General features: G+C 46.8%; 1 protein-coding gene across 1 annotated transcript; it reads right to left on the bottom strand.

The window, feature by feature from the left end:
* Positions 1-3934: 3934 nt before the first annotated feature.
* Positions 3935-6999, bottom strand: LOC119307318. The gene is made up of 3 exons (XM_037583402.1): positions 5671-6999; positions 4694-4786; positions 3935-4343 (listed from the first exon to the last, which is right to left on the bottom strand). Exons 1-2 carry the CDS (start codon positions 6869-6871, stop codon positions 4737-4739), a joined length of 1251 nt encoding a protein of 416 aa, XP_037439299.1. The 5' UTR covers positions 6872-6999; the 3' UTR covers positions 3935-4343; positions 4694-4736.
* Between the last annotated feature and the right edge of the window lie 3102 nt (positions 7000-10101).

Genomic DNA, 10101 nt, shown 5'->3' with positions numbered 1-10101 from the left:
CATGACATCTTTTCCGTGCATACGTTGCTGGTCCTCCCGTGCCCCCGATGTATCTTTTGTCTTCCCATACACGCCCAAGAAGCCTAGTAGGTTCACACAAATATACTTTTTCACATGGATCATGTCGATTGTAGAGCGGACCTCTAGGTCTTTCCAATAGGGTAGGTCCCAAAATATATATTTATTATTCCACATGAGTGCGCGTCCGTCAGCGTCATTCGGAACAGATTGTCCGCCAGGACCCTTTCCAAAGATTACTTTTAAATCCTTGACCATATCAAATATATCATCACTAGTATGGTGGCGAGGCTTCTTCCAGTGATCTGCCTCACCTTTTAAATGCTTGCCTTTCTTTCTTAAGAGATGCTTGATCGTAAGAAATCGACGATGTCCCAGGTACACATTCTTCTTACATTTATCCAAATATATAATGTCGGTATCATCTAAATAGTGCGTGCATGCGTGGTATCCCTTGTTTGTCTGTCCTGAAAGGTTACTGAGAGCAGGCCAATCATTGATGGTTACAAACAGCAACGCATGTAGGTCAAATTCCTCATGTTTGTGCTCATCCCACACACGTACACCTTTTCCATTCCACAGCTGTAAAAGTTCTTCAACTAATGGCCTTAGATTCACATCAATGTCGTTGTCGGGTTGCTTAGGGCCTTGGATGAGCACTGGCATCATAACGAACTTCTGCTTCATGCACAACCAAGGAGGAAGGTTATAGATACATAGAGTCATAGGCCAGGTGCTATGATTGCTGCTCTGCTCCCCAAAAGGATTAATGCCATCTGCACTTAAACCAAACCATACGTTCCTTGCATCATCTGCAAAGTCCCCCCACTTTCTCTTGATTTTTCTCCACTGCGACCCTTCAGTGGGTACTCTCAACTTCACGTCTTTCTTACGGTCTTCTTTGTGCCATCGCATCAACTTGGCATGCTCTTTGTTTTGGAACAAACATTTAAACTGTGGTATTATAGGAGCATACCACATCACCTTGGCAGGAATCTTTTTCCTGGGGCGCTCGCCGTCAACATCACCAGGGTCATTGCGGCTGATCTTATAACGCAATTCACAACATACCGGGCATGCATTCAAATCCTTGTACTCACCGCAGTAGAGGATGTAGTCATTAGTGCATGCATGTATCTTCTGCACCTCTAATCCTAGAGGCCAGACAACCTTCTTTGCTTCATAAGTACTGTCGGGAAATTCGTTGTCCTTTGTAAGCATCTTCTTTAACATTATCATCAACTTTTCAAATCCCTTGTCAGATACACCATTCTTTGTCTTCCGTTGCAGCAATTTCAATGTGGTACCTAGCTTTTTCTTGTCATCTTCGCAATTTGGGTACAACAATTTCTTGTGATCCTCTAACATGCGCTAGAACTTCTTCTTCTCCTTTTCACTGCACAGTTTCTCTTTGCATCGGCAATGGCCCGACCAAGATCATCAGTGGGCTCGTCTGATGCCTCTTCTTCAGCTTCTTCCCCCATTGTTGTACCATCGAATTCAGGGAACCCATGGCCAGGATAGCTGTCATCATCCTCTTCATCTTCATTCTCTTCTATTAGGACCCCTCTTTCTCCGTGCTTGGTCCAACAGTTATAGCCGGACATGAAACTGGAGGTAAACATGTGGATGTGAATGGTTCTTGAGTCAGAGTAATTGTGATCATTCTTACAGACATCACATGGACAACACATAAAACCATTCGCCCGCTTTTTTGCCTCAACCGCAACCAGAAAAGTATGCACACCATTAATGAACTGGGGAGAGCATCGGTCATCGTACATCCATTGCCGGCTCATCTTCATTACACAACACGGAAAAGACCAAATTAATACAAGTTCATACACACTTATTCTCATAAAACAACATACAAACTCTCTAGCTAAAGCATTTAAATGCAACAATAAATGCGATCAAGATCGCAGCTAAGGTAACAATTGATCCAACATCATAGTGATACCAAGCCTCTTTATTAACGACATATTATCTAATCTTTCTAATCTTCAAGCGCATTGCATCCATCTTGATCTTGTGATCATCGACGACATTGGCAACAAACAACTCCAGTTTCATCTTCTCTTCTTCAATTCTTTTCAATTTTTCTTTCAAATACTTGTTTCCTTTTTCAACTAAATTTAACTTTTCAACAAGAGGATCGGTTGCAATTTTCGGTTCACATACCTCCTAGATAAAAATATCTATGTCAACTTGATGGGCATAATTGTCATAAACACGAAATGCAATAAAATAGTTATAAAGGAGAGTATACCACATCTGAATCGTAAACCGGACAAGGGTCGACCGGGATGATATCAAAACCATGCCACTATGTATAACAAACAACCATACAAGTAAGAACATTATACAAGTAACTATCTAAATCACACAAACATGATTTTTTTTATAAAAGGGATAAGAACAAGAGGCTCACCAAGGTGGTGTCGGCAGCGGGACGGTGTGGGCAATCGACGGTGGTTAGGACGGGGATGGGAAGGCACTAAGTAAACCACACCTACATATGCAAACTAAGAAGTTAATCTGAGCTCAAATTGCATATAAATCAAATAAACTCCCACATATAATTACTCCAAACTAAAACCCACAAATCACTATACTTATAGAGCATTGCAAGAGCTAATTTAGCAATGAGAGATGAAAGGACAAAGTTGATAACTTTTGTGAACACTTGGATGGATGGGGTGCCTTCAAATCTTGACAAATTTTGGCAAAAATGGAGGTGAGCTCGAGCAAGAGGGGAAGAACAGAAAGGAGAGGACAGGGGGAAAACGGAGAGCTTCGGCTCGGGCTAGACGAAGCACCATATATAGTGATCTCTTTAGTCCCGGTTGGTTATACAAACCGGGACTAAAGGTGTACCTCTAGTCCCAGTTTGTGACACGAATCGGAACTAAATGGGCTCGTGGGGGCCCAAGTCTGACACCAGTCTACCACCCCCCCTTTAGTCCCGGTTTATGACACAAACCGGGACTAGAGGTTCAACACAAACCGGGACTAATGATGCCCCTGCCCTAGCCGTTGGAACCGGGACTAATGGTCACATTAGTCCCGGGCCGTAGTCAAATCGGGACTAATGAGGTGAATGTAAGGTCGTTTTTCTGCTAGTGATGCGATCCATTGGTTACAATTTTTTAATGCTGCAACAACCTTGAATGAGGAGTTAAGCCAGATTGGTCCTATGAGACCTTAGCACAATGACTTTCCAACTGTCTACTATATAAGTTTTGCCCGACTCTGGTGAGAGAGGAGTAATGACGACGACGCACCTTCCACTCGCTTCAGTACTTGTAGTCGCCCCTAATTCGTCTATGGTGTTTGTTGTACTTCCATGATTGAAGATGAATAGATCGAAAGTTTTCTCGCAAAAAAATGAGTCAAACCAGATTGGTCGGTTCATTCATATGTGGCGGTCAGAGAGGCGGCAGATTGATGAAGAAAACCAACCAAATGACTCCTGGCATGTTGACCATTAATACTTCTAGTTGGTCATATGGGTTTAGTAAAGTGTTGAAAGTGGCATTGGTAACCTGAGATGTTGATAATATTAAAAAGGAAAATAGATGTTGATAATATTCGGAATTATTACAAACACAAATAATGTGGATATAAATATGGATATATATGTATCAGTTTCGAAAAGCTAGCTATAAGAAAGTCAGAAATCAAAACAAATTTGAATTTGCACAGCATGACAAGTCTATATAAACGATGGATATATTGTTGTCCATTGATGGTGTGATGCACACATTTTGATTTATTTATTTTATGTATAATGATACAATGGCAGGCAACCTTGTTGTGCCAGTGTGTTGCTGTGCAACAACAAAAGCTGTGGCATCGTACCCCTAAAAAATGTGGCATCGAGATCATGGCATGAAAAAAAAATGCAATTTGTCACTAGAAATGTTATTGATCCGTTGAAACAATTGTCAATTCATCACAGATGTCACAATCAGAGAGACCCCCTAGACTGCCAGAAACTAAACATGGATGGAGTCATTGTTCAAAAAAGAAATCATGGATGGATGCATCCATGTTTTCCTATAAAAAAGGGAGCATATTGTCATCATGCAAGTAAGCCTATTGTCTTGCACGCATGCTGGTCTTTGGTAATCGTTACATGCGATTTAATTTAGTTATACTGGAATGTTGTAATGTGACTGGGGCTGAAACAACTGATACGGAGTAGATTTCCCTCTAAACGAGATACTTCATCAACAAACAATAAACCCGAACTTCTGCAGATTTTCTCCAAACCACCATCAGCTTCCTAATAGCACAACCCTTGCATCTATTAGTTCCAGAACCTGAAAAGGTAGATAAAAATATGAGGGGCGCTTGACTCAACATGGAAAATGAAAACAAAAGGCTGAATGAACACAATTGCCGTCATAGTCCATTTATACATCTCACATCCACAACTGAAACTTATAGCAGCAAATTACATAATTATCATTTGTTTGCAAACAACAAGCCTCAGTTTTAAACTTTCTAGGATTGTTGGTAATATTGCAAGAAAAAGAAAAGAGTGGTCATCATTACAACAAGGAAGCACAAAGCATCCTGACTCCTGAGTACTCACAAAACGAATGTACAATACTAATAATGGATCAGCAAAGAAGCATTAGATAAGAGACTATAAGATACTAGTACCCACCCAGAGATACATAAGCTGGTAGATTGATACTCATTCACCACTTCTAGATGCAACTAACCAGATCATCTGTCGCTTCCATGTCATCCCTCTTGCCTGGAAAAAAAAATCCCTGTCAAGGCACAAGAACTTCAAGGACAGATAAAACTTGTGCTAACCCAGAACAATTTTAACAGTATAAACTATACACTGCTTATAAGAAATGAGCCGGCGGAAATGACTGATCATAAAACAGGTTAACAAGAATTTAGCACAGTTTACTGCACTGCTCACATAGCTTGACACTGATGAGAGGAACACAATTTATTTAGAAGCCAAAAGTTGGGTGGTAAGTTCGGTAAAAACTAAAAAGAAGTGCACAAGAGTCGTGAAGTGAAGACAACATCCTTAAGGTATCTTCTGAACTAAACTATAGGGATGTGGAAATAACATGTAGTGTAAATTTCAAATTCAGAAACCAAACAGCTGCATCATGTATGCATGTTTACTGTTTAGACATCGTCCTTAACTGCAACAGGTCACCGAAGGAGACTACTGCTAGCTAGTCGTGCGAACAGAATTCCTTTAATCTTCAGGGAAATGTACCATTGTGCTCACCTAATCAGAGTATCAGACACGATTCGATAAATACACGAGCGCACTCGCTAGTATGAACACCACTGCTTAACACATAACACGCATACATCTTCTAACAAACTGCAGTATATCGTAGTCGGTCTCAGTAGATCAGTAGCACCAATATATCCAAGTCTGTTGCAATCTAAAGTTTGGAATATTAGTGGCAACGCTCAATTCATCACTACCATCTATGGCATGCCTCCCACATTAGTTTCCAATCACAACATTCATCCCTTTGTATGTTTCCACATTACGATGAACAAATCGCAAAATTCTGTCCAAGCACACAACACTCAAGTAATGCACCAGCAGATACAAACTGAAACTTATATAGATTAAACAAGCTGGTGTCACATACATACCTGCCGTAGGGATCTGGCTTGATCTAAGCCATGGTGGAAGCACACATGACACAAGAGAGAGGTATTGCTCTTGAAGCGGCGATGCCCCAATCACCTTCCCATTGTGAATGTCCACGACGACGAGGTGCTCACCGACCTTGAGGTAGATGGCATTGGTGTGAAGTGGGTCAAGCACGGCGATCTGTGGCGCCGCCGACGGGTAGCCTCCATCAGCCAAGACCTGCTTGAGCGCCACCTCGTGCTCCAGCGTCCAGCTGCTGCCCTCGTCGTCGAGCGCAAAGCAGCTGAGCACGAACGGGTCGTGGGGAGACACCTCGGCATAGCGCAGCCTCCCCTCGCTGACGCCCATGCGCCGGTGCTTGGCCACCTCCCGCATGAACAGATTCTGGTCATCGGCAGCTCGACGCCTGTCCCCAAAATGTTGGCTGTCTGTAGGTGCGCGCGCAGGCAGCACGCTGCCGCTCGGCAGCTCGACGAAGCTTGTCTTCAGCCGGTCGTCGAACGGGTCGACGGAGATGGCGCCCAGGGTGAGGTCGACCCACCACAGGCGGCCGCCGAAGGCAACCGTCTCCTGGTTCACCTCCATCAGGCGCGGCAGCCGTAAGGATGGTGTGGCCCGAATCACCGTCCTCCACTCCCCTTCCTCCGAGAGAAACCGCGGAATGATGGCGCCATGGGAAAGGAGATCGGCGACGGCGAACCTGTCAGGCGGCCCGCCACCGGCGCCCTGGGTGAGGAGGCCCATGTGGTGGACGACGAGGGTCCTCCTGGAGCGGCCGATGTCGGGCAGGCGGAGCATCTGCCCGCTGACAGGGTTGCAGACGAAGCGCTGGATTTCGAGGTCCCGCGCGAAATCCCACTTGGTGCAGGGGCCCTCCGCCCGGAGGTCGTGGTAGGTGAGGAGGAGGTGGCCGTCGCCGCTGACGGCGCCGACGCTGCCGAAGAGGGACTGGACGACGTTGCTGTCGGGGGCGGCGGGGCGTGGTCTGGGGCTGAGGAGGTGCGCCGGGGCCGTGAAGTCGGAGACGCCTGGAGGCTGGACGGGGCGGAAGCACGCCACCGGGGCCGACGACGATCTGTCGACCATCGACGTGCCGTCGATGATCGCCCATGGCGGGTGCGACTGCGAGGAGGCCGCGGCGGTGGAGAGGGAGCGGCGGATGTGGGCGGAGAGGCCTAGGAGGCGCCGCCGGAGCGACATTGCGGGGTGTCCTGGAGCTTGGTGCGGTGCGACGGATGTTTGGGTACTGTGGACGGCTCCTGGCAGCGAACAGCTGTGCAGCACGCACTGTAGACGGCAGGTCTGTCTGACAAAGGCAAAGAGAGAGCGTTGCGTATCTGGTACGCTACATGTGTACAAGTTAAAACTCTCGGTGATTTCGAATTTGAACTTGCAAGATCATCTCCACTCGTTGGCCCTCAAGGAGCCACCTTTTCGGCCGGTTGGGGTCATGCCATGCCGACGAAAATTTTGGCTTTACAGCCATGCCTCCACGCAACACTAGAAGACAAGAGAGATGAGAAAAGAAAGAGATTAAGTGGGCGAGAGGCATGTACATGGGTGGGCCTCTTGCATACAAGAGAGAGAGGAGAGAGGAGAGAGGGAGTGTGAGGCTGACAGTGGTTCTGTTGCATGCAAATAATAGCGCCGGCGTCCCTGGCGGACCCCTGGCTCCCTGGGTTTGGCCTGAGGTCGTCGGGGCTAGTTTTACCAAAACCCGACGTGAAACGACGTTCTGGGGGCGTGGTTGGGACCCTTTTTTTTACCGTCGATGCTAAAAAAGTTGCTTGGGGGCATCTTGGGGGGCCGAGTGGAGATGCTCTAAGTGGTCACAAAAAAAGTTTTGAATCAGTCGATTTTGAATTAAGAAGCGAAAAGAAAGAAGCAGTTGCCGGCTCGTCGGAGAAGCCCTTTGGGTCGACGCGCGTCCGCTTTTCGTCAGCCTGCCGACCCATTTCTCGCCCAATTTGGAGACCGATTTGCATTGGCGCGGACACGAAGCGGACGCGCACGACGCTCGCCTACTCGTCCCCCTGGCCCGCCAGTCGATGGCACATTGGTCATCCTCTTCCTCCCCTATCGACAGCAAGCCCTCGCCCGCTCCGCTCCGCCCCGTTGCCACCGTCGCCCATTTCTGGTGCCTCTGCCAGCAGCCCGTGCCTACACAACTTCCCCCTGTTGCCGCCACCTCCCACGTCGCCGCCACCACCACCTCGCCACCGAGCCACCGCAGTGCCCCCCTTCCACTCCGACGTGCCGCAAACAGGAAGGTGCCTCCCCCGCCCCGGCCAGCTCCTTCGTCCGACACCGCCCGCTGGCTTGACGCCGTCACGCTCGTCGGAGGCCGCCAGGCCATCCACTGGTCCAGAGGAGTCACGCCTCTCTTCGCCGGCCAACTTCTTCGTCGACGCCTACATGTTGTTCGACAGTTTGCCTCAAGGTACAAAACGGACTCTGCCGACGAGTTCTTTTTCCACAATTTCCTGTGCGACTCCGACGATTCCTCGTCCGATGATGATGAGGAGATGTTGGCTGTCTTGTTGGTCCATGACCACGTTAATGGGCAGCGACCATTATTCCGGGGCTCGATCCCGGGGCACACTTCGGCGTTGAATCACAACCGAGAGAGCGGTCATTTCCTTCTTTGGAAGGACTACTTTCACACAACCAACCCGGTGTTCAAACATCAGAAACTCCGACTGAGTTTCCGTATCATATGACTATGCATATTTTCAACTGTAATAGAGAGGGGGTGGTCGGATACGATAATTATTTCGAGTGCAAAGAGGATGCCCTTGAAAAGATTGGCTTCTCATCTTATCAGAAATGCACAGCCATCCAGATGCTTGCATACGGAGTGCCCGGTGATCTCATTGATGAGTACGTCCGTATGAGCGAGTTTACATGCCTAGAGTCTATGTACAGGTTCTGCAAGACTGTGATTGTCGTGTTTGGCCCTGAGTACTTGAGCGAGCCGACTGCTCAAGATACAGCCCACTTGTTGGCAATGAATGCCAGTAGGGGCTTCCTAGGGATGCTTGGCAACATAGACTGCATGCACTGGGAATGGAAGAACTGCCTTTCTGCTTGGCAAGGACAGTATAAGGGCCATGTCAGGGCTTGCACTATCATACTTGAGGTCGTGGCTTCACAAGATCTCTGGATCTGGCACTCTTTCTTCGGCATGTCTGGATCGCACAATGATATCAACGTGCTTCAACGCTCGCCAGTGTTTGCAATGCGTGCGGAAGGCAACAACCCGCCAGTGAATGTTACCATTAACGGCCACAACTGCAACATGATTTGGTTGAGCATTTGTGGGCTCATGTTGGCAACCAATAGATATATATATTTAAATGTATTGGAGACATTTTAATTTTTATTCAGCTTGTAAAACTATGCTAAATTTATTTGGTTGTGAAACTTTTCTATTTTTGTTTGCTTGTGAAAATATGAAAAATGTGTGTATATTTGTTGAAAAAACGGCGGCCAGTCGTCCATGCCGGCAAATATGGGTCGACGTGTTGGGCGCACTACCGACCCAAATCTTAAACAGGGCGGACACTGAGCAGGCGGCCGACCCAAATGGACAAAAAGCAGACAAAATCACTACTCGCTTGGGTCAGCGCATTGGAGTTGCTCTTAGGTGTGGGAATGCATGTTGGTCAGAAAAAATGGTTCATGACTAGGGTTAGAGGGATGGTCAGGGGCAGCGGCAGCACGGTCGTGGGCGATGACTGGGAGGAGGGCAAGTGGCGAGGCCGACGCGGTGGTGTTGCCTGCCGCAAGTGGCGGCAGCAGACGGTTAGGCCGGTGCTAGATCAGTTGTTCCAGAAAGAAGATGAACAATGAAAACATGTGGAAGTTGAAGAAGCTAATCTGATCATTCAATTTGCACCCGATGTCTCGTACGAGTCGATTGACCCAAATTTATTTTTTAGTCACTGACATCTTGTCATTCCCATTCGAAAAACATCTAAAAGCCTACAAAGCGAGCAAATTAAACGAACCCCACAGAGTCAACTCTCTCTATCCTCATTTACAGTATTGCATAACAATTTCATAAGATTCTCTCTCTCCTTTTTAGGATGTGTTTGGTACTTGTTCTCATCCTAGCATGGTTGTTCCCCTTTGAGATATATGCCGAGTCTAGATATGCTGATTACAAGTAACTACAGTTGTTTGACAGCAATGTATGTGTCAAGACTTTATTTGGTAGCTTGCATCTGGCTACATGTTGGGCTGATAATGTGTTTGGTAGCCTGAATCAGAAATAGCCTGCAGCAATAGTGTTTTGCTGCGAATACAACATATCGACTTAATGTAAATATGGGAAAACACACCTGAACACTCAACTAATAAAGCATCCAATTTCAAATTCAACTAGATTCATGATTCATATTACATAGGCTCGTTCTAGATTTAACTTA

The sequence above is a fragment of the Triticum dicoccoides genome, chromosome 5B (assembly GCF_002162155.2).
Source record: "Triticum dicoccoides isolate Atlit2015 ecotype Zavitan chromosome 5B, WEW_v2.0, whole genome shotgun sequence".
Classification (NCBI taxonomy): Eukaryota; Viridiplantae; Streptophyta; class Magnoliopsida; order Poales; family Poaceae; genus Triticum; species Triticum dicoccoides.
Note: the sequence above shows the minus strand (reverse complement) of the source record. Positions and strands in the feature narration are given on the sequence as shown.

Bases quoted from the DNA above. Each gene is read 5' to 3' on its own strand.
- LOC119307318 (XM_037583402.1), bottom strand. From the start codon at position 6,871: ATGTCGCTCCGGCGGCGCCTCCTAGGCCTCTCCGCCCACATCCGCCGC. The intron at 4,787-5,670 runs GTATGTATGTGA...TTTTTTTTCCAG, and splicing joins AAGCCAGATCCCTACGGCAG to GCAAGAGGGATGACATGGAA.